This window comes from Neomonachus schauinslandi, chromosome 5 (genome assembly GCF_002201575.2).
Source record: "Neomonachus schauinslandi chromosome 5, ASM220157v2, whole genome shotgun sequence".
Classification (NCBI taxonomy): domain Eukaryota; kingdom Metazoa; phylum Chordata; class Mammalia; order Carnivora; family Phocidae; genus Neomonachus; species Neomonachus schauinslandi.
The window spans coordinates 79,518,905-79,543,972 of NC_058407.1; the positions used below are offsets into that span (position 1 = coordinate 79,518,905).

At 38.5% G+C, this 25,068-nt stretch overlaps 1 protein-coding gene across 1 annotated transcript in view; it reads left to right on the plus strand.

The window, feature by feature from the left end:
- The window catches only part of ITPR2 (inositol 1,4,5-trisphosphate receptor type 2), a 482,328-nt gene that overhangs the window by 263,101 nt on the left and 194,159 nt on the right, over positions 1-25,068 (plus strand). The window contains exons 36-37 of the mRNA XM_044915443.1: positions 1,600-1,742; positions 6,697-6,805. Of these exons, the coding sequence (XP_044771378.1) occupies positions 1,600-1,742; positions 6,697-6,805 (252 nt within the window). The remainder of the gene's footprint in view (positions 1-1,599; positions 1,743-6,696; positions 6,806-25,068) is intronic.

A 25,068-nucleotide genomic window follows, 5' to 3' on the forward strand; every position in this document is an offset into this window, starting at 1 on the left:
AGAATTCACATCATAGGAGCCTGAACATAATTTGTTTAGTAAATGAAATGAACATAGGTAATCTGAAAAAATAGATACATTTTATTAAATATGGTCATAAATTTGATAAGCATATTCTCGTCCCACATTATAGAGTATCTAGTTTCCAATTTGCATTATTGCCTTCCTGCTAGTCTCTTTTAACTGTCATCAGAAATTTCTCAGCTTATTAGAATAGTTGAAGTAGAAATCACCACTTTTGCTGAAAAGGGAAGAAAGGGTTAAACAGGAGTTAACTCTGAAATCTAGCCATAAGAAATCAAGAGAGGTGGTGGTACCCCATCTGTGTTGCTGTAGCTGAAAGTAACAATAAGCGATTGGCAATCAGTTTTCTGCTGAACAAAATACGTCATAGGTATGAGTGAATAAAATATTGCTTTAGGTGAGAAGATTTTTTTTGGTCTTTTAACATAGTTATTTTAAAAACAAAAAGGGAATGCTTTAGTCATTAAAGAATGTTCAGTAAATTGTCATTGCCCACAGACCATTTTAGAAACATGTCAGTGAGAATGCTTCAGCTATAATTAACACAATTTTAATGAAAAGTGGCTTAAACAATTAAAGACATGTCATTTCACATAGCAAGGAATCTGGAGTTGGGGCTCTTCTCAAATTGGTTAATTTAGTAGCTCAAGAGAGCAGGGCCCTAACACTGTTGGTCTATTGGCTTTCAGCCTAAGGCTGGTCTCCAAAAGTCATATGGGGGCTGCCTCCCATTTTGGGTTCACATGCTTAAGCTGTCTTGAGAGCCACAGGTAGTTTCAAGAGTCCACCCCTGCCTCCCCTAACACACACCACTGCCTGCTCAGCTAACGTCAACCAATGTCCTATTAGCTAGGACGGTGTCACATAATCATGTCTAGACTAATCACTGGCAAGGGAACTGGAATGACCATGACTGGCTTAAAGTAATCAACCGTGACCCCAACCTGAGGGGGCTTATACCCTGAGGATGTTGTTGCCTAATTGAGAAACAACATGGGGATCCTATTAGTAAGGAGAAGGATGGAGAAAGGCTGTTGGGTAGGTGACCAATAATGTCTATCAAAAAGATGTAATTTGAAATAGTATTAAATGTCATCGAACCCTTGTGAAGTGCTAATACTCCTTCAAAGAATATATCGAGGAATTTCTCCAGTGGAAGATACGGTTAGTTCCAGATGACCAGAAATACATATGGAATCTTTAAGCTGTTCCTCAAGCATACCCCAATTTATTCTGATTTGCTGAATACCTATCGTGTCTCCATTAAAATCCTAGATACTGCAGGGCTTGTAACAGTGGCTTTACTCACTTTTCACCTTGTATAAATATCCTTAGAAATCATATACCTACCCACCCCTCTCTTATCTTATAAATGAAAAAGGTGACCAAAGCAATATTCATACAGACAACCAGACTATACTTTAAGCACAGACCTTTGATGCCACAGGAAGGTAGGGTACATCTCTGAAATTCCCACGTCTTATTTCTGGTTAGTATTCTTAGACCTGTCATATCTTCAAATGATGAAATCTGACTTAGGTCTTCATGTGGGTTCCCTTGTGCTTTATTCCTTAGGATGTAGTGGCCTCATTGGAACAACAGTTCAGCCCGATGATGCAGGCTGAATTCTCAGTGTTGGTTGATGTGTTGTACAGTCCAGAACTACTGTTCCCCGAGGGGAGTGATGCAAGAATAAGATGTGGTGCTTTCATGTCCAAGTAAGTGGGTACAATCTGAGATTCTGCTAGTGTTACCAAGCCGAGATGGCCTCTAATACATTTCTGCTTTTTACTCTGCTGGTACATGACAGTCCACAGAATATGTGAAAGATCTAAAATCCATGTTAAAATACACTTTCAAAATCATTAATTTGAGTCAATTGAAATTTTATTTTGGTGAAGGTCAAGTTATATTTTACTAAAGTTTACTGAAAATAAAACGTCATTATTGGGCACAAAATATCACATGAAATAAGTTCTCATTCCTCTCTATTCCTCTCTAATCCCACACACAGTTTGTGGTGTGACCTTCAAAAAGATTCTTGTTTAAAGTCACTTATTTTCATTAACATAATGGAAAGAAGGGGAAACTAGCATTTACTGAGGTCTTGCTGTGTGTGTTATTGTCCTCCATGTGCTTACCTCTTGAATCTATCTGCACCAACACTCTGTGAGATTGAGGACTCAGCCTCATTTTAGTGGTGGGAAGGCTGAGGCATGCTTTAGATGAAGAGCTATGACGTCTCCACACAGCCTCTGCCGCCTTGATCATCCTCATCTGCAGCCTCTCATCTACTTATTTCCCTCAGAAGATCTGCAAGTTGTGAGAGAAAGTGTAACTAGCTCCAGAAAAAAAGAGCCATGTCTTAATGTGAGGGCACTCATTGAGTGATTCATTCAAGATGGCCAGTCAGAGGTACTTGCTAACCCCTTGACCATATCTATCACAGCTAATTCCTACATGGTTGAGGATATTGCTAAAACCCCCTCCATTGACTGTGATGCACTTGAGGTAAAAATGGAAGGACTGGGGGACACAAGAAGTGTGTTCCTTCCTTTTACCAGTTAAAGCTGGGATTTGTGGAGAGAAAACAAGATATGGGATGAGAAGAACTGACTGCAGGAATCATTTTGAAGAATAGGCAGGGTTTCTGTATTATAGCCAGAATCATGGATTCTTGGCTCTAGACCCACTATGTCCTATAGGGACTAGGAAGAATGTGTTCATCTGGACACTTGCCAGTCTTCTGATTAGAATTTTTAAGTGAAGAGGTCCAGTGTATCTGCAAAACTGATAACCATGGAAGCCATTAGAAAAAAAAAATTAAGTAGAGATATTCACTAGTAATAGGGCCTTTGAGAAATATCCTTTACCTCCTGTGAGTGTATATCAGTGCATAGAATGTGAATTAAAAAGCGGGTAGTAATCGAAAATTGTAAGTCCAGGAAATTAATATGATACTATAGATATGTCCCAGAGACTTGATAGTCTAGGACAGGGGCTGGCGAACGCTGGCCTTCGGGGTAAATTGGTCCTTTTGATGATTTTTGCGAATAAAGTTTTATTGAAACACAGCTACACACTTTGATTCACATGTTGTCTGTGGCTATTATAGTATTGTCATCTAGTTGCCACAGAGATTTTGTGGCCTACAAAGCCCAAAATGTTTATTCTTTGGCTCTTTAGAAAAAAAGTTTGCTGCTTCAATGTTAAGAATTAGGCTGTCAGTATGGTAGTTACTAGCTACACATAGCTTTTTAAGTTAAAATTTAAATTAATAAAAATATATAAAGAAAATATTCAGTTCCTATCACATTTGCCACATTTTAAGTGCTTAATAGCCATATGTGGCTAGTGGCCAACAAATTTGATAGCACAGATAATGTCTCAATTATTGCAGAAAAAGTTATGTTGGATTTCACCGGTCGAGAACTTAAAGATGTAGGTCTATGTAAAGATGACATAGAGTGACTCACAATGCCAAGAAAATATTGGCCTGAGCTGAACATGTGCTAAAAGCAAATCTGTTGCAACACCAGGTACCGAAAAGGAGAGAAACAGAGCAATATAATAGTAGGAACATATTACAGATACTACACTCAGATGGAAAAAAAAGATGTCACATACTTTTGTGGTTAGAGAAGAGATTTTTGTGCTATTATGATTGTAGTATGGCCAGTGACTCAAGAATGTCTGTTTTCTGCTCTAGTGCTTTTCCTACTCCTTCCCTAACTCTGTGAAGAACCAAGGGTTTTATTTGCAGGGATGTCTAATAAAGTTAGAATCCAACTTTATTAATAGCTATGCAAGGGGCCCTGTATTACTGTGCAGAGCTCTCTGGTAAAGCTTAGCTGGAGAAGAGAGCTTAGGTCCAAGGCCTTCGTGGGGCCTCCGACTTCCTCAAATGAATTTAATTCTTGGAACTTGTTGACTCAGATGGGTCTGCTGGAGAATGTGAGGGGTAGATCCCAGGAAAGATCCCAAATTCCCATATCTACTTTGTCACATAAATTGAGACAGAAGAGAATAAAGAGAGAATAAGTCAATGTGGGTGCTAACCTTTAAGACGTCTGGTTACAATCTATTCAAATTAACACTTAACTCCTCCCTTATGAAGGATAATCTCATAGTTTATCAAACTGTGGGATGTGATTCATTAATGGGTTTAAAAGTTAATTTAGGGAGCAGAGGCAACCATAAAAAATGAATTAAAAAATATAAAATATCAGAGTGCATCTCATATATAACTTTTGTGTTAGTTTAATACACTACACACATGTACTTATATGGTGCATTTTTTCGTGAAACTTATTTTTTCCTTAGATCATAGAAAGCAATATTAGAAGGCCACAGATTTTATTTTTATTTTTTTATTTTTATTTTTAATTTAATTTTATTATGTTATGTTAATCACCATACATTACATCATTAGTTTTTGATGTAGAAGGCCACAGATTTTACTCAACCAGACATTATGTAACGGATGAATACCTTGTATAAATTCCTAGCAAATGGTATTCACCCTTATGCTTGATGTTTTCAAATGGTTGGTGAATGAAATATTTATCTAAAGAAAAGTTAAAGAAAATTAAAATAGCCTGAGAGAAAAAAAAAAAATCAAAGGAAATTTACGATGCCCACCAAAACTATGTTCATGCATTCAAGGACTACCATGCAAAAGAAGGGACAAAACAGCAGAAGTTTCAGGAAGGCAGGTGTTTACCTTGCAAGGAGAACTTGAGAACAATTATTCTGCCTGCTGAACCTGATCACATGTCTGAAAGGAAATCACTGTTCCTTCCTTCACTGTGTGCTACTCCTTCAGCATGGCATGGGTATCATTTAAAAGTATCCCTGTCCATTCACTCACCCTGTCCATAAATTTCAGGTGTCTGTCATCTGCCCTTCCTCTTCTTCTTCCATTTCTGATTTGTCATTACTTACCAAGTCCTGGCTGTTTTATTTCTATATTGCTTCTTGTAGATTACCCCATCACATGCCCTGTGCATCCCTTGCCTTGTTCTTACTCTTCTATGTCATCTTTCACACGTAGGCAGGGTCATTCAGGTCCTTTAAAACAGAGGTCCCCTATTTTCTATAGCGTACATTCCAGACTATTTAGCGTAATACTGCCCGTTCCTTCTTTTCAGATTGCATCTCTTATCCTCTCTTCTTTTATGTCTTCACGTGTCAGCTGGAGATGGAGTATTTATCATTTCCTGGACAGGAAGGTCAGCTTTCTGCCTCTGCCCTTTGTTCATATTGTTCCCTTTGAAAGGACGCCTTCTCTCTCCACCTTTTCCTGCCGGGTGAAATCTTCATCGTTAAAAGTTCTCTCTTCACTGGAACCTTTTATCAGCCCTAGGAAACTTCCCCAAAGAATGTAGTAGTTTCTTTGTCCAGTTTATGGCATTTGCCATTCCCTGTGTTGAAACACTTACCATATCACATAAGAGGTGGCTGAGTGGGGGCTCTCTTCACAGTAACTCTGAGACTCAAGAGATTAGTAAATGGGTCATGTCACCACAGAATGGTGCTTCACAAACTTGGCTCTGTGGTCAGATGGACATGGGTCTATTTCCAGATCCCACCACTCAATGATTGTGTCACTACAGGCAAGTTGCTTTATCTCTCTGGACCTCTGTTTTCTCATGAGCCAGGTAATAGAACCTGTGGCTTTGGCTTGTTGGGAAGATGAATTGAGAGAATCCATGGGTAGTCCTAGAACTTCACCTTGACACCTGATAAGCTCTGACTAGTCATCTTCTAGTGAAAGCTCACTTTTCCTGAGGGTTATGTCCCATGGTACTCCTGTTATGTCACTGAAATGGGGCCATTCCATTATGTTCGACATCATTCTGTTTTTCTAGGAAGACATGTCTCACAGGGTCATTGTGAGAACTAGCTTTTTCAGAGTTATATATGATAAGCTATGCATTCTGATTATAAACATTTTACTTGATTTTGAGTTCTTGAGGATGGTATATAACTATGATCCTCAAACTTTTCTTCTGACAGAATACCAGTGCAAAGGTTACCACTATAAAATTAGAATTTTTGCCCACATTACAGTAAAAATAGTACATGGATAGACTGTCTTGGTGTTACTTTGTTGTTGTGGTTTTTTGCTTCTGATCACAAAACTGCCTGTTTCTACCAAGCCCTAGTAGTGAAAAATAGCACATTATTATTATTATTAACAGAAACTGGAAAACAGCCCATTATGCTAAGGTTGCAGTGTTGTATACTGCTACTGAACCTATGTAATTAAGGTAAGATAGTCTATAGAAAATAATATAGTATAACATAATATAATAAAATGTAATTTGCTGCAAATATTCCCGTTTCTCTACTAGTAAAGTTGGTTTAGTTCATATGATGGGATTAAAGATAATCAGTGTCTCATTGTCTTTTAGAGTATTGTGTCCCACTAAAAGTATGCTACTTGAATAAATTTAAAAGCACTGAGATATACTGCCTGTAAAGCAAAGGATGTTTTATAATACAAAGTCTGTGAGCTGAAGTGTAATTTTAAAAGTTTTGAAAATAGGTATCATGTTTACTTCATATTCTCAAATAATAATGTGACTCTTTCCCCTCTAGTATATGATGTTAGTATACAGATTGAAGAGAAAGCACTGTTGTATTTAAGACTTAATATTCTGCTTTAAGGTTGATTAATCATACAAAGAAACTAATGGAGAAAGAAGAAAAGCTGTGCATTAAAATTCTTCAGACTTTACGAGAAATGCTAGAGAAGAAAGACAGCTTTGTGGAAGAGGTATATATTTTTAATTTTTAGTATTTGAAAATAAAGTAGAATTTCTAGTATGCCATAACCAATGAATTACGTGGGCTATGAGATGATTGCTTATATTACATTCTGATGGCATAGTACTTAGATGAATTAGATAATTTGTTTGTTTGGTATTCATCTTTCATGTCTGCTTTGAATTGAGAAAAAACTAAGATTAGAATGGCCCAAGTATTTGGCTCATTTGTTTTATTATATTTTATCTTCAATATGTGTATTTTCTCATATAGACCAAATGATTTTTTTTTTTTACAATGAACAACTGAGATTCATTATTAAAATTCTGTATAAAGTTCTGCTGCATATTAAAATGGTCTATGCATTTGGGCATATGTTGATCTTTTATTGTAAATATATGTCGCTTTTGTTTTCTATAATATGCCATGTATTATAAAATAATAATATTTTTTTGTAAGTGGAATAGTAAGTTTCTATTCTTACCTATATTAATTTAAGTATTGATTTTCAGGGAATATAACTTACAGATAATAATTGTCATTCTGTTATTAAAAATGACAGCTCAGGTGCTCATTAAGATATAGCTAGCAGCATGTCTAATACTCAAGGTGATACACTTAAATATAAAATATAAATCCAGTGAGGTGGGTTTTTTTTGTTTTTTGTTTTTTTTTAGCTAGCTACCTATACTTATATGTTAGGTATCAAACAAAATTTGTACCATGTTCCTTAATAACTTTTTGGTCTGATTCTGTAAGTACTAATCATCTGATATGTTTAAAATAGGAAGAATTTTATTTATTAATTTATGTATATGCTATCTAATTCCAAAAAGATCATAGTGTCAGGGTTTTTTTTTTTTTTAATTTAATCTTGTAGAAAAGAAATGCAGTGGAATCTTGGATATTAATAGAAGGGGCATAACTTCAAACTACTCCATTTGAATCAGATGCTTGCTTTATAATCAAAATGACTTTTGCTTTGCATTAGTTCTCTTCATCATTTAAACTATGTTTGGGAAGCGAATTACAGAAATAAAGGTGGTCAGTGCAATTTTGGCAAATGTTTCTATGACACAATGTTTCTAGGACTCAAGAAAAATGCTTATAAGTCTGAGTATTTGGTACGCTTGTAAAAAATAGTCAATTTCAGACTTTATTGTTTTCTTTCTCTGGTTCTTTAAAATACTGCTATAGCTGGTTTGATTTTGATTAAAGTACTAGATCCTAAAATAGAAAAATGGGGTCAATATAAATTTTGACAGAAGAGTGAGGTTTACAGTAATAGTAACTTGTGCTTAACAGGAGATACGTAAGAGTTCCGATTTTATATAACAGATTATTATGGAACCGCTCTAAAGAAAATAAGAAAGAAATAAAGTAAGATTTTACTTTGAGGGGCGCCTGAGTGGCTCAGTTGGTTAAGCGTCTGCCTTCGGCTCAGGTCATGATCTCAGGGTCCTGGGGTCCAGCCCCGCATCGGGCTCCCTGCTCAGCGGGGAGCCTGCTTCTCCTTCTCCCTCTGCAGCTCCCCTTGCTTGTGTTCTCTCTGTCAAATAAATAAATAAAATCTTAAAAAAAAAAAGATTTTACTTTGACTAATCAAGAGTATCAGAGTGTATCTCCCAAACCACCCTAGAATAAATCTCCTTTCCATTCCCACTGCTATCACTAGTTCAGACTCTCATTATCTCTTGCTAGAAAACTCCAGTAGTCCACCTCTCTGATACAGAGCTTGAAAGAAGCTAGAGCTGCTGTTTTCCAAAGTCCAAGAGGCACCATTCTCATATGATATGAGGGTAAATGGCCCCAGCAAGACATAGTCCTAAGGGAAGACTTAAGATGAGAAAGGCTAGTTGGGGTTATTCACTCAGTCACTTAACACATATGCTATGAACAATATTTAATGCTGGCATTGTGCCTGGGCAATGGGGATTAGGAGAGGAATGACACAGCTTGCCAGGGGCCACTGTGAGGTACAATTCACATGCTAGTGGACTCATGGAATATAGTTTGCAGAGATCGTAAGAGTCTTTCAGAAACTGTCAGGGGCTCTGCACTGCCTTGGTGTTCCAGACGCTCCATAATGTCCCCAGTGCTTTTTGCCCCCACCCTTCCTCATCCATTAGCCTCCAGAAATCTGTGCTGTTGTGTGCCTGCAATGTGCCTCAGGCTAATCCTGCACCAAACCTTGCTACATTTGGAATCATGTATTGCTAAAATCCAAACAAACCTCCAAAACCCCCAGTGTTATCTTTGTGGAGGAGCTCTAATGGGTAGTACTTATCACTTGTTCCAGCCAGTGGTGATTACTTTCTCAATAGAATTACCAAAATACACTGTGCCTCCCTTTTATGATGCTTCAGGCTATTTCTGAGTATTTAGTCCAAGCATTTATAAAGGATGTCATGGAGACCCAGAGACAGTATGTGATTTACCTGAGGTCACACAGTAAATGCCAGACCAGGACTTTACTTAGCTCAATTATTCATGTCGGGGGTCGGGGGGGGGGGGGCAGAGTGAAATGATTCACCAGTTTGGGTGAAATGGCACTGGGTAACAGATTCAGAAACCGGTCAAAGATATTCTACAACTCATTGTGTGCTCTCAGAAAAAACCCCTGATTATCAGTAGCAGGATTATAGGTGTCTGTGTTTTCATGATTGTATTAGTTTTCCATTTACCAAAATTTATCTTACAGTTTGGGAGGTCAAAAGCCGAAAATCAAGGTATTGGCAGGGGTATATTCTATCTGGAGACTCTAAGGGAGACTTTCTTTGCCTTTTCTAGTTTCTAGAGGCCTCCTTCATTCCTTGGCTCACGACTCAGTTCTCCATCTTCAAAGCCAGCAGGATAGCATCTTTCAACCACCCCCCCCCCCCCACACACACACTCCATTATCACATCTCTCACTCTGACCCTTCTGCCTCCCTCTTGTAATTACAGTTATATTGGACCCACCTTGATAATCCCGTCTGTTCTCCCTATTTCAAGGTTCTTCATCACACCTGCAAAGTCCTTTTGCCTTGCAAGTTCACATATTCACTGGTTCTGGTAGTTAGGGCATAGACATAGTTGGGGTATGCCACCGTTCAATATATCACAACGGTTCTTTTACTGACAGAGATGACATGTAGTATGTAGATGGAGAGTTTACTTGTGGCTGATTAAAATTGCTATGTAGGACAGTTTAAATGTGAATGAATATAACAAAAAAACCTGGAGACACTTGGAATGGCATTAAGTCACAGAGGGTACCTAATATCTGGTTGTCTGATAACTGGATTTCTACCATCTACTGGTTTTCTACTGTTTGTGTTCGAAGCATTTCCAAAAGATCTCTCAGAAGTAAATCAAAACAGAGAATTCACACCAGGTACCAGGGTTTTCCCGCACTAGCTATCCTAATACACGTTTCCCCTGCTATCCCAAAGTAGTGTTCCTATAAAACCTTTCATAGGCCAAAATGGTATAAAGCAAATAAGTGATAACCATTAATTTATATGGAAAGTGTTTATGCATTCCTAGACCTAAGATATAACCTGTCTTAGGCGTTTCTGATACCTTGGGACATCTCTTGCTAACAAATGCACAGACTAAATCGAAATAAAGCACGGGTGCTCACAGACACAGTTCAAAACTCTGGGGTCTTGATGCTGAGACACTGAGTGTGGCTCCAGGGGAAGGAGCTTGGGGGCGCCACTCGCTGTTTGGGGTGCTCGCTGCCTCCATCAGGGCTCTGCGGCAAAACAAATGCTGAACACCATTTTCGCTTTTTGCCTTTTTTTTTTTTTAAGATTTCATCTATTTATTTGAGAGAGAGAATGAGAGAGAGGGAGAGCACATGAGAGGGGGGAGGGTCAGAGGGAGAAGCAGACTCCCTGCCGAGCAGGGAGCCCGATGCGGGACTCGATCCAGGGACTCCAGGATCATGACCTGAGCCGAAGGCAGTCGCCTAACCAACTGAGCCACCCAGGCGCCCCTGCCTTTTTTTTTTTTTATAAAAGTGAAAATCTTCAGATTTCTTTCAGTGAGCAAAAACAGGTACTAGGGTGGGTCTTCTGTAAAAGCGAAGCGGTGTATCATGAACTTTTTAAAAAGCGTAGGGATACGTTTCAGACTCCACCTATTTAAATTTAAAACCTTAAGAAATTGCCATTTACATTAATCTTCCTTTGGTTTGTAATATCAGAAGTTGTGTATGTTTGTGTAGCTGGTAAAATAAAAAAAAAATGGAGCAATGAAGCATAAATTTGCCTCATGGTTGAAACAATTTCCAACTTTAAGATCCCAGCTTTCTGATTTTGTTTGCCTTAAGTAAAATCAGCATGTAACTACATTTTATCTGGTATTTAGTCAATTATTTTAAAAAACATTTACAATTTATAATACTCTGATGGCAATTCCTAGATGAATTTTACTTAATATTCTTTTTGTTTCATGTTTCTTAATTTGTGCCAAAAGTTTGAGATATAAAATGTGGATGGGCAATATCTTGAAGAGTCTCAATAGAATAATATAAGTAGAGGAGAATTTAATTTTCTGTTATGTGTGTCTCTGTGAATCACCTAGTCATCATATATGACCTATATGTCATACTATAAGTTATAGTACTTAATTTTATTGAAGGATAAAACATGAAAGGTGTATATAGAAAGTCCTTAAAGGGAAAAATTACCAGAGTTAAAAAAAAAATGCCATGTAAGGGTATGTATGTTGACAGTTTGGGGAGGGAAAGGGAAAAGAAGGAATGTTTTAAAGTGGCTTTGGCGGGGGGGCGCCTGGGTGGCTCGGTTGGTTGAGCATCTGCCTTTGCCTCAGGTCATGATCCCGGGGTCCTGGGATGGAGCCCCACATCAGGCTCCCTGCTCAGTGGGGAGTCTGCTTCTCCCTCTCCCTCTGCCCCTTCCCCCTGCTCATGCACGCTCTCTCTCTCTGGAATAAGTAAATAAAATCTTTAAAAAATTAAATAAAATGGCTTTAGGGCAGTATGATTTCAAGGGTCTCAATCCTGAAAGCCATTTTGTCCTGCTCTTATTTCTATGACCTCTCTACCACAAAAAAGAAATATCTGATAGGATATGTGTGCTGTTGAACAGAGCAGAGTGATCATAGCACCACACCATCGTTTTGTGTATTTAAAGACATTTCAGGTCCAGATCTGAGTAAGGGTTTACCTGAGGTGGTAATGGGGGCACAAGCTCTGGGGGTTGGTTAGAGGTGGTCTGATGAGTGGGAGCAGGGAACAAAGAAGGACGGTGTTCAGAGGATTGGTTTGGTTTTAAGGATTTTTTTTCCCTCTCGTCTTATACTCTTTTTTTTTTATTTTATTTGAGAGAGAGAGAGAGTGAAAGAGAGAGCACAAGAGGGGGTAGGGTCAGAGGGAGGAGCAGACTCCCCACCGAGCAGGGAGCCTGATGTGGGACTCGATCCCGGGACTCCGGGATCATGACCCGAGCCGAAGGCAGCCGCCCAACGAACTGAGCCACCCAGGCGCCCCTTCGTCTTATACTCTTTAGTACACATGTCCAAGAAGATGTATAGAGCATTACAAATTATTCCTCTCATAAAAAGGGAGAACCATATATAAATCATAAATATAGATGTCTATAAGCTCTGATCCTAAATATGTAACATTTGTAGCTTCTGTACTTTAGAACTGGAAAAGATAACTCGTACTGAAAATATTTGCTGATGGCTTGTGGAACTGGTAATTTAAAGGTACTTTCCTTATGCTGTAGTCAAAGAAGTTGACCTATTTAGAATGCCAATCATAATTTCCCCTGAGAATATGTTGCTATCTACTCATAAGTTACACTGACATACATATGATCTACAGGACAACAAAGATATTTCAGTCAGATTCAATATTCTTAAAATGTTCAGGTTACAATGCTATATATATATATCCTTGGGATTAATAGAAACTGCCTCTATAATAGCTATGGAGTGGTTTTATGCACTGATTTTTATAAAGTGGTAACAGCTAGCATTTATTGGGAGCTTAATATATATCAGATACTGTCCCTGATCTATGTATTATCTTATTTTCATCTTCAAGCCCATGTGGTAGGAGGCATTATTACCTCCCTTTTACTAGTGAGGAAACAGGTATAGAATATAAGGTCACACATCCGACAGGTGGAAGAGAGCTGGTATCCCAGCCCAAACATTTTGGCTCTTGAGCTCACACTCTTAATGAGCATATTAGAGCCAAACAGGATATAGGACTTGAAATCATGACCTTTTATTTGCTCAGATATTCAGGTAAATAAAATGAGAAGCTCTTTGATTTTATTCTTAATGAAATTTGCATACATATGTATTGGGAAGCATAAACCATTATTCAGCAGGTTACTAAGGAAAAAGCTTGAGATTTTAGACCAAGTTAAGAACTTGGGAAAGTTGGGAACAGTATGATGCAATAGTTGTGGGATTTTTCAGGTGTATTGTTACAGACCTACAGATCATTATCAGAGCTCCCCACATCCCACCTTGTGATCATAGTCTGAGCTGTTGGGACCCTTCATATTAGATTTAAAAGTTCTAAACTGTACTTTATAAGATGACCACCATAGGCAGCCCCTTGCGGAAATGTGGCATTCAACAAACGGCGCAGCGTCTAATTGAGAGCTGTGATCTTTACAAATGCCCAAGTGGGGTAGGTGGTATTTACACATTGAACAATGATGGCAGATAGTGGCTTCTTGATTTAAAAGTTGGTATCTGGAGTGATATGGAATAAAGGTCTTTAAGAAATGATGCCTTTGGTTATTTTTAAGATATCTTCCATCATTTTTTTTTTAAACTCTAAAATTTACTGTCAGCTGAGTTAACAAGAATTTATTCTTTTCCTCGGCACGGAAAAAAAAATCATTGTAACTAATCTTTTATTTCTGATTTTGAGGAGCAGCAAAAAAGAATAAGCCAGAATTATACCAAGAAATTTACCTCCTACATCAAATATGCAAACCTGTCAGTCTCAGCAGTAATCACATTGTTGCAAATTTGTAAATTGTATCAAGCTCCTCTTGTAGTAAGAGTCTGTGCAGAATCATTCACCTTCTATGCATATACTCATTTCACTTTCTAGCAGGCAAATAAACAAATTTAAGTAGAATTGCTATACAGAGTGCACAGCAGCCTAAGAATTTGGTAATAACTGTTTTGCTAAGGGGAAATAAATTTCAGTTTTTAGCATCAGCTGCATTTTGTAGACTATCTTATTAAATACACTTTAGAGGTGAGTGCAGTTATTTATTTATTTATTTTTGCAATGTTCTAATGCTGTTTTAAACTAGGTACAATAAGTGATGTTGCAGATATGTTGTGCTATCTTAATCACCTGTAAATTGTATTATGTGTTGTTTAAATTTAGGTAACTAAATGTTTGGAAATATGAAAATATGTGATATCTCCTTACAATAAAAGATCTGTTTTAGAAACATAATTAATATACTCTTTAACTTTGGAATCTTTATTTTATATTTTCATCTAGGCAAAAAGACTGTGATCATTAAGGTGGGCATAAAAGCAAAAATTTTTAGAAATTTACTTCTTTCAATTGCTGAGCTGGCTGGTCACTTGTTAAGCCATAAAATTGCTAAATTTACCAGGTTATAGTCATTGTAATCTCATTATTGCAATAATTTACAAAATTCTTTATTACACCTTGCCTTTACTTTTCCATTTAAAAATCTGACATGGTAACATCATTGCTTCAGTGGTTTTTGGGATATGCTGTGATTCTGTAGAGATCAATGACTAAAAAGATCATGATGAAAACATCATCGGTACTCAAAAATTAGCCAACCACTCATTGCTACTAGTAAGTGTAAGACATTTGGTAGTTAATGATTGTAGGTGAAAAATGGTATTGTAATGGAAGAAAAAAGAACAAAAAGAAAAATGCATGAAGATTAATATATTATGAAATTATGATAGTTTCTTCCGCCTAAATCTAAGTTAAACAAACCCCTATTAGGAAGCATTTCCTGATTATTTTCTTTTAACTTCATGTTATTTTAGTTTGTAACCCTTTCAGCACTTATAAAATCGTACCTGTCTTGTTAGCATAGACATTTTAATATCATGCCTATGAAGAGTTTCTTTGCTCTACGTTGTTATTTTAAATAAATTAGAAACTCCTCAATAGGTCTGATGCATAAGATGAAGAAATGTCCAGAAGGCCTTTCAAAGCTGAGATTCCATGAAGGTATAGTCCCACTCCATTCTCCATAAAGTGTTGTACCTAGTGAGGGCAGAGACTGGTGATCCTAGTCACTGGGGTATTCCCACTGTCTAGCATTGTTCCCCTCACATAGTCATTGTTCAGTAAGTGTTTGTGGACTGACTTATTCACACGTGGTAGAAATAAATGTTACCGGCTATCTGCAGGTACAATACATTTACCTTCAGTAGTGGTATCCAAGAAGTAGCTTCTAGAATTATCACTTCAAGTTCCACTTTACATCTCTTTGCAGCCCAGGAAGTGGCAGATTTCTTGATACTTGGCATGCAGAGTTGGGCCAGCAGTGGACAGAGCGATGGCATAGAGGGCTGATGAGATTATCTTGTAGGAAGCATGGTGTTGGATGGACTGTGTAGCGTTTGTTGCTGTCTGACTTGGAAAACAAAAGGGGAGGGAGTGGAGGGTCCCCAGACCCTGCACAGTAATGGTGGGAGCTCAGCCAAAGGAGGCTGGAGCAAAGGAAGGATGACCAGATCTGAACAAGCAAATGGGAAGAAGGTTCCAGCCACTGAGCTTCTCTTTCAGGAAGGGCTTAAAGGGACCCGGGAAGAACTAGTGAGTGACTCAGGCTACAGAAGAAGGAGGAAAAGCCCACTGTAAAACCAGATGAATGACAGAGCAACTGGGGCTCTGGAGAGAGGCTGAGGCCCAGTCATCCAAACTGGGACACTGAGTTAGTCAGCTCAGCTAGAGTAACTAGCTGTAGCTTCCATCTGTGATCTCCAGTAGCACCAGGATCTCCTGCCACAAGGAAAGTTGGCCTTTGGAGCTGGTCTGTGTTGTTCCTGTTGTAAGGAGGAAAAGGTACATAGAAAGTTCGTGAAGCAAATTGGGCCTGATACATTTTACCTTTCTATCAGTACATTCATTCCTGAACTTCTATTTGAACAGGTCCTCAGAGAGGGGATATATAATCTGGTATGTGAGGTACTAAAGCTCCGTTATTATTATCGATGTTGTTACTTAACTTTGTTGACTGTGCAACTCTAGGAAGGCTATTTGCAGAGCAACTATGTGTGTGCTCTTGGATCCTCACTGTACTCTCTGAGGTAGAAAGTATTTTTTAATCTCCATTTTATAAATAAGAAGACCGAGGCCCAGAGGGTAAAATGATCTACTAAGAACCATACTATTAGTAACTGACAGAGCAGGGATGTAAATCAAAGTTTTCTGAGTCTGCTCTGCATGTGATGCTTTTCCACATGGGAGAGAATTAAATAATGTTGGGGAAAATAAATGATAATTTAAATTTGCTTTTACCTTTTTAAACTACCTCTTTGAGGCTTTTACTTCTTTTATAGGAGTTCGAATCTGAAGGTTCAAGAAATCTTAAAATAAAAATTTTAAAAAAAGAAATGTATTCTTTTAAAAAAAAAAGATTTATTTATTTGAGAGAGTGGGGGAGGAGCAGAGAGAGAATCTTCAGGCAGACCCCCCGCTGAGTGTGGAGCCTGATGTGGGGCTCGATCTCAAGACCCTGAGATCATGACCTGAGTGAGCTGAAACCGAGTTGGATGCTTAACTGACTGAGCCACCCAGACCCCCCCCCCCATGGAAATGTATTTTTATCCACTTTTAGGTACATACACTAAGAAATAGTAACAGCTAACACCTTTATGATGTTTACTATGTTATAAAAGCCAGATGCTTGCATAAATGCTTTCTAGTGTTACTTCATTTAACCTTCATAACAACATGTTGAGAAAATTGTAGCACAGAAAGGTTAAGGAACTTGACCAAGGTCACACAGGAAAAGGGAAAAAAGGATGAAAACTCAGGGTGTCAGCTCCAGTGCCCATAGTTACTATCACTACATGAGACTGTCTTTATTATCTCCTGGGATCAATTTACAAAGCTGTAGGACTGTCAGCCATGGCTTTCAAAGGGAAATGATTTTCCTGTTTAAAATAACACAAAAAAACCTTAAGAGATTTCTTTCTGTGTGTAATGATTTTGAACGTCTACTGTGCACTGAGTTTTTCAGAATAGGCTTGGTTTTTGCACATTCTATCTGGTGCTTGAAAATCTCAAACATTTTTGATAAATCTTAGTTACAATGAAACAACACACATTTTGAGTATTTGCAGATTACTCAGTGCGACTGTGAGGTTTATCTTTGCTTAGTTGCTCCTAACCTTTGGCTGAATTTTTAATTAAAACTCAAATTATAGACCATACTGCTTCTACTGTGATGCAAGAGGGGAAACCAATATGATGTGTTAATAAACACAACGTAGCAGCTTGGTATAATGAGTTGGTGGCACAAGATCTAAATGAGGGCATGTGGACAATAATAATCAGATCAAATGCTTATTATTAATATCAGATAGATGGCATAATGTTGAAGATAGTGACTCACAGACATGTACTTAAATTCCATCCCAAGTTCTGTGCTAATTTCACTTTCTCTCAAAATACCAGAGTGTGGTAATCCGAGAGGTGCTGGCCAAAAGGTAAGCGGTAACCAGCAATAATCTCCAATGTGGGCATACCTTGGAGAAGGTTGCTTCTTTAGGCTTCTCACCACCTACCCACCCTACCACCATGGTGTGTGTGGTCGCTTATTCATCTATTCATTCACCGAATAGGCTGCCCTGTAAGCAGACTGACTAAGAGTCCCTCATTCCCTTGGTAGAGTTGGACAAGACCTCTGGCTACTACTAGGCCCATTGCTCACTCCCTTGAGAGGAGCTGTTGATATCAAGTCTACCATGTTTTTCCCATTCAGTGCACAAAGTGTAAGCACAAGATCCCTCCAGCTCTGGCCCCCATGTAGCCATGGCGTTCCATGTCTCCTTGCCCTGACCCTGCCATTTCTCTCCTCCTCAGCCTCCCAGGCTCTTCCTGTCCCGCTCTGTCCCACTCAGCAAACGCTCCTGTGTCCTTAACTCCTTCTCCAAGGGGTCTCTCTACCTTCTTGCTTTAAATGAAGACTCACTCTCCCTTCAGGCTTCCTGGCTTTCTCAGCAGCTCTGTCAAGTGGAGTTTTTTTCTCCCTCAGGTAAAGAGGCTTTGTGTTCCTGTTGTTTCTCATTGTTACTTGTAGCCTGATTCCCCTGCCCTCTTTTAAACTCTAAAGCTCCTTTGAGGTTACGCCTCTTTTTTTTTTTTTTTTTTTTAAATTTTATTTTTTTTTTTTAAAAAGAGGGGGGGCCGGGCCGGGGGGGAGAGGCGGGAGAGGCAGAAGCAGACTCCCCGCTGTGCAGGGAAGCCCAGTGGGGGACTCGATCCCAGGACCCTGAGATCATGACCTGATCTGAAGGCAGATGCTTAACCGACTGAGCCACCCCAGAGCCCCAGGATTAAGGTTCTTTGACTGCATCACCCTGGCATCTGCCAACATCCCGGTCCTTCCCTTTTCTGCATCTAGGACTTTGGAACCTGGCTCACATTCTGTGTCTTGGCCCCTACACCTGTTATCATCAGAGGTGACTCTGGTCCTCATGGGCTGTGTATCCAATATGCTGGCTGCCCAGGCCCTTCCCCTCTGTACCTGCACTGACCTTTTTGTCTCCAAGTCCTTCACCCATTTCTTCTGTAACACCTTGGAAGCGCTCATCACCAGGAACTGCTTCTTTCCCACAAGAGCCGATTCAGGCATCTCACTGGCTGACCTTTACTTTTTCCCATTCAGCTTGCTCTTTCAGCTAAATCTATTATAACTGTCCTTTTAGTTAAACAGATCCACTGACTCCTGTGAGTTCCCAGTTGCTCAGTTTGCTCCCTTCCTCTGCTTATTAACCCCAGATTTCGTGGTCACAAGCCCAACGATTGAGCGGCTGTTTAAGATAGGGCATTAACACAGAGTCCCAACAAAACAGTGTGGATGAGAGGAGGGATGGTTTCTCATAAGAGAATCCAAATATTGTTGCCAAAAGGTAAGGGAAATGATACCAGGCAGGCCAAGACACTACCAATGACCATACTGATTTCTTCTGCAATTTCTTCCTGACAGACTGAGTTATTTAGATGATCTGAGTTATTTGGCTCGTTTTCTGTTCATGTTCAACTTCAACTGTGTATGCCACCTCTTTCCAACTGGAACCAGAAATCTTGGCTCCAAGTTCCCTTACAAAAAAAGCTTCTACTTCACTATATACACAGGCACTCTGTGTTCTCCAAAATTGAAATGACTGAGGATATCTCTTCTCAAGGCTGAGAAAACATATGGGCGAGAGTATGCTACTTCTCATCGTCTGCAGCCTTTTGACAAGACATCTGCTACAACATTTTTTGTTCTTGGATCATGGACTATTGTTTGCCAATTGTTTTCATAAATATTAATCCTTGAAATCTTGACTGACATCTAAGTTGTTCTTTTTGGATTCTTTTCTTCTTTATATGCACCATCTTTAAATAATTGTGTCACAATATAATAAACAAGGTTTTTCTTATGGAAAGTGCCTATTTTAAAATTGGAGGCTAGAATTTCTAATTCAAAAGCTTGTGTTTTCTCGCTTTTTTTCCTTTACATTTGAATTCTCCTTGCCTTTCCTTTACTTAACTAGATTTATTACTGTCGGAATACTGCTTCTGCATTAATTTTGCAAACAGTTTTTGACTTCAGCTCTTAGAAGTACCTCAGGAAGACATTTAAACTTAACTTCCCCAAGTACTTGATTGATTTAGTCCCAGGGTAGTTCACTATTCCTTCTCAGCCTGAAATTAGGAGCTTTACAGCTGGGTCAGGATTTTTTTTTTTTTTTTTAAGATTTATTTATTTATTTAGGAGGGAGAGAGAGATTGAGAGCACAAGCGGGGGAGGAGCAGAGGGAGAGGGAGACCAGCAGACTCTCCGCTGAGCAGGGAGTCCAACGCCGGGCTCCATCCCAGGACCCTGAGATCACGACCTGAGCCAAAATCAAGAGTTGGACGCTTAACCGACTGAGCCACCCAGGCTCCCCAAGCTGGGTCAGGATTTTGAACTGGACGATGCATCGCCTGTTTAAGATGTTTACTAATGTCAGCCAATCCATGTTAATTTCTAATCATACCTTTGCATGAGAAGATAATTTCAAAGTCTGCGATGGAAGATACGATGAGCCCACCTTCCACCAAAGGGTGTTATTTAGCGACTCTTGATAACGTTTTACTGGCCTCTACCGTGCTCTAAGTAGCACGTGTGCAGCACTATAATTCCTACATGCAGCTTTTGGGGCTTGTTCTTATTATGCATGGTAGTTCCTGATTTATTTTGCTGTTACCTCTAAGGCTCAGTATTTCAGCACATTTTAAATTGTTTCAATTATTTCTCAATTAATAAAACAACTTAAGAATGAAAAGCCTTCCCCATAGATATTTGTCTGCGAGGCCTGCTAGCAGTCATCGACACCAAACACAGCTGGTGATAAATTGAGAGGGAAGTTTATTTGAACACATGCCAGAGGATCTTTTCTCCTCCGTAAACTACCTGTTCAACATTGAATTTAATCTATGTTTTTAAAAATACATTATAAGATCTCAAGAGGAATGCTCTTAGGTTTTCATAAGAGGTTTAGGTTTTTTTTTTTTTTTCCTTTTTTCTTAAACCAGGATACTCTCTTACTAAAGGAGAGTTAATAAATTGGAAAATATAGTAACTTATCAACATACGATGAAATTGTTATGTCTTCGGCTCTATCTAGAATCATGTAACATTATATTTAGAGGAGAAGAGATTTTCATATTTTGGTATCTCTAGAGGCCGTGTCAAGGATTGGGAATGTATCTCACAGTTGAGATCAAGCAGAGTTTCCTCTGATGTCTATTGACAAGTTCAGCTGTCTTCTACATCTGCCATTTTCTGAGAGTAAAATGAGATTCACATGTTTGCATACCATCTTGCTGATCCTTGCCAGGGATACTTTCTGGAAAGAGCATACTGAGTATTTCTGCTGTGCCTCTATTTTAGGGAGAAAAGAGAATCTCACAAAAATTGGGAGCTGTTCCAGGGTTGGGCCAGAAGTTGAGGAGTAGATGAAGGGCCCATTTCAGGGAGACAGCTGCTGGGACAGCTAGTGATTCCTTGCAGTTAAGAGGATGGACTTGTTGAGCAGTGTTCCACCATGTCAGGGATTAGCACCAGAGAGAGGATTATTTGGAGACAAGCCTGGCCTCACTTGCCTGGTTTCAGTCAATGACCAATACCTACTGAGTCTTGTATCACACTCTGTGGTAAGATACGAAGGAACAAAATGATACCACCTGTATTTGTTTTCTGGAGCTGCCATCATAATGCACCACAGACCGGTAAACAATAGAAATTAATTGTTTTGGAGCTCTGGAAGCTAGATGTCCAAGATCAGGATGTCAGTACGATTGGTTCCTTATAAGGGAAGAATGTGTTCCCGGCCTCTCTCCTTGCTTATAGATGGTCATCTTTTCCCTGTGTCTTCATGTGGTCTTCCCTCTGTACATTCGTCTGTGTCCTCTTCTTATAAGGATACCAGCCATATTAGACTAGAGCCCACCCTAATGACCTTGTTTCAATTTAATTATCTCTTTGAAGTCTGTCTCCAAATATGGTTCTATTCTGTGATAACGGGGTTTAAGACTTCAACGTACGAATTTTTGGGTGATGCAATTCAGTCCATAATACCACCTCAGTCTTTAATCTACTCATAGATAAGACATATGCAAATGTTTTCTGTGAGCCTTTCCTGTGCTCATTTTGCTGGGGGCAATCACATGCACTGAGCAGATTGCTGGTATCCAGAAACAGAGATTTAGAGAGTTATTTCTAAGCATTATTATTTAAGTCAGACTAAACCAACAAAGAGACATAGAAAAGGGATTTTGCTTTTTTCTTATTTGTAACTTAGACTAATGCTGAAAGAAAGCAGTTGACTGGCATAAAGACTCCGGTGGCACCGAGAAGGACATTGGTAGATGTTTGAGCATAAAATTGAAACATTATATATGGATCTGATTAGTTCTGAAAACACAAAATGAAAAAAATTGAAAATGTGATAGAATTTTAATTTTAATATTTGTGATATTCTTTAGCTTCAGACTGTCTCTCAAAAGCGCAGTCTAGTTTATTTCTTGAGCACTTTTGTCAAATGTTTCAGCACAATCATGAGAAGTTGCAAGTTTCAGATATGATCTTCGAAGTTTCTGTATTCTTACAAGTTGAATTAAAAAATTATTCCGGGCTATTGTTTTGGCAATTTATCATTCTATTTCTCTCATTAGCAAAATATACACTTAAAAATCCTTCACTGCAAAATGTCCCTTTTCTGAAGGAGTGCTTCATCCTGTTTACAAGTATTTGTAAACTCTACATGCACAATTTTACTATTAATTTTGCCAAGTGACCAGTTTTTAAAATGGTTATTTCTAATACCCACATAAGGATCAGGTGACTTTTAAAAAAACGTGACACAAACAGGGGCACTACTTTTAGCCTGGCCCCAATGCCTTATTCCTTGCACCTGTATGTGGGAGGTAACAATGAAATGAGTTCTCGCTGTTTTAAGAAAGAAAAAGATGCAAGTTACAGGATTAATTACTTTTGTAAATATCCTGGCTTACAGAGTATTTTTCTGATATTTTAGGGCAGCATTGTTTTGTTTTCTTAGGTACAAAGTTCTCCTCCTTGTATATTTTAAAGCAGTTCTCTCATACCAACAAAACTAGGATAAGCAGCGTCCGAAAAATAGTAAGAGTTCAGGATACATTCCAGACTAATTCCTTCTGTCCTCAAACAAGTGACTATTTGCATAGCTAAGTTAAGATTATTGATCATTTTTGTTTTGATGCTGGGGTAATCTTTCCGATGAGACTCTAAGTCATTGCTTACTTCAATAACTGCACAGGGAAAGGGAATTTTCATGGATCATTCAGATATACATTTATACATATAGGTAAGCGCAGTAAACATGAGGCGTAGAAGTTGGTAGCAGGAAATCAAGGGTGTAGGTGAGAAAATACCACCTGTTAAAAATGAGACTGAGGTTCATTATTCTGGAAGTGGAGAGTCAATTTAAGCCATATAAGAATAACAATCACCAGGGCATTGTTATTGATGTATCACGAAGCTAAGAGGAGTGGAAAAATCCAGAAGCAGCTTTTAAAACCAATATTTCTCTAAATTTGGTTTTTCCTTCAGTTTGATACAAATGACCAGTATGTGGTAAATGGTTAGGAGCAGGTTACAGAATTTAATGTGAAAATCATGTGTCTGATTTTATAGTTCACGGTTGTTATTTTCTGTGCATTTATTGAAATGTCTTAAACACTTAATGCTGCAGAGTGTTATACTTGTTTGTACTTCACATTTGCCTCAGATATTTCAGTGGGCAGAATACAATAAGGTGCATTAGGAAAGTCCAATGAATATTTATGGTAATCCAAGGGAACCACACACAGAAATGAACTTGCTTGGTTCCCAGACATTTATCGTTCATCTTACTCTTAAGGGTATTTAAGATAAAAACAATTTGCTATAATTGATTTGTTTTACCAGATATACTAAGCATTCAGTGCTTATCTAAACCTAAAAAATGTTGGTAGTTCAACACTAAAAGTGGGTTTAAATTGAATCATAAAAGGATTTACTCTAAAAAGTTTTATTTTGGGCTTTTATCTGTCATCAGTTCTTCTTTGTTGAATGTAATTTTTAATGATTTAATATTTATGAATTAGGTAGCATGCATTTAGAGAACCCAAAATGAGAAAATAAAATATTTCTGGAAAGGGGTGCCTGGGTGGCTCAGTTGGTTGAGCTGCCTTCGGCTCAGGTCATGATCCTGGAGTCCCGGGATCGAGTCCCACATCGGGCTCCCTGCTCAGCAGGGAGTCTGCTTCTCCCTCTGACCCTCCCCCATCTCATGTGCTCTCTCTCTCTCTCTCTCATTCTCTCTCTCAAATAAATAAATAAAATCTTAAAAAAAGATATTTCTGGAAAGAAGTATTCCTTTTTTTCCCCTCTAAACATATTGCTACAATCCCATGTAGATAAACTACAGTGTTGGACAAAGCTACATACGTGTGGCTTTTCTATCCAGAACAATTTTCATACCATTTAAGAACACAGTAGGGGGGAACTTAAGGTAGAGACTGACTTCAGAGAATCCCATACCAAGTACAGTTCCTGATACTGGAAGTAGAAGGCAGGAGACATTGTGTGTGGAGGTTATGACCCCGTTGATTGCAGTTGTTCATAGCCCCTTTTGGTGGGCCAAAGAACGAGAGTCCTTCTCCTACATTTACTCCTGAAGGATCAAAAAAGAAAAAAAAAATCTCTAGGATTAATGGGGAAAATGATCCTCAGCAAATAATATCACTGGAGGATTATTAACATTGGCAACACAAAAATGAAGTGTCCATGATATAAACATGAACACAAGAGAATAGTCTATATAAGCTTAAGTATTCTGTGGCATCTGGGTCTTTCTGTGAGGCCTTCAAATCTACAGAATTCCAGAACAAATGATTGGGAAATCGGCTAGTTTTCTGACCCCATATAGATGAAAAAACAAAATATCATCTATAGATTCTTGACTGTATACAGCTATTAAATATGAACTTAATCAGCCTGACTCTGTACACAGATCAAATATGGCCTTTAAGGTAACCTTGTGCAATGTCAAGAGCACTGGTCTGGGACATAGGGGCTCTCTCTGTATCATGATTAGCTGGGGGATCTTAGGCCCCTTGGCTCTCACCTGCCTCACCCATCAAGTTAAATTAAAAGCCAAAGCTGAATCAGATGATCTTTTGAGGTCCCTTCTCTCATGCTTCTCTGACTTTCCTTCTGTTTTCTGGATTTAGATTCTTAATGTGACTACAAAGTAAGTAAATTCCTATTCAGAAATATCAGAGTATAGACTTAAGCTGCTCCCCCCAAGATCATAATAAAAAAATTTATTAAGCTGCTTTGCAAGATTATAATAAAAATAAAAACTTGAGATATTTAATCCTCACAATAACTGTATGAGGTATGTGTAATTTCAACCTCCATTTTAAAAGTGACAAAACTGAAGTATAGGCACGTTAAGTCATTCGCCTCAGGTTTCATAGACAGACCCAGGTGACCCGGC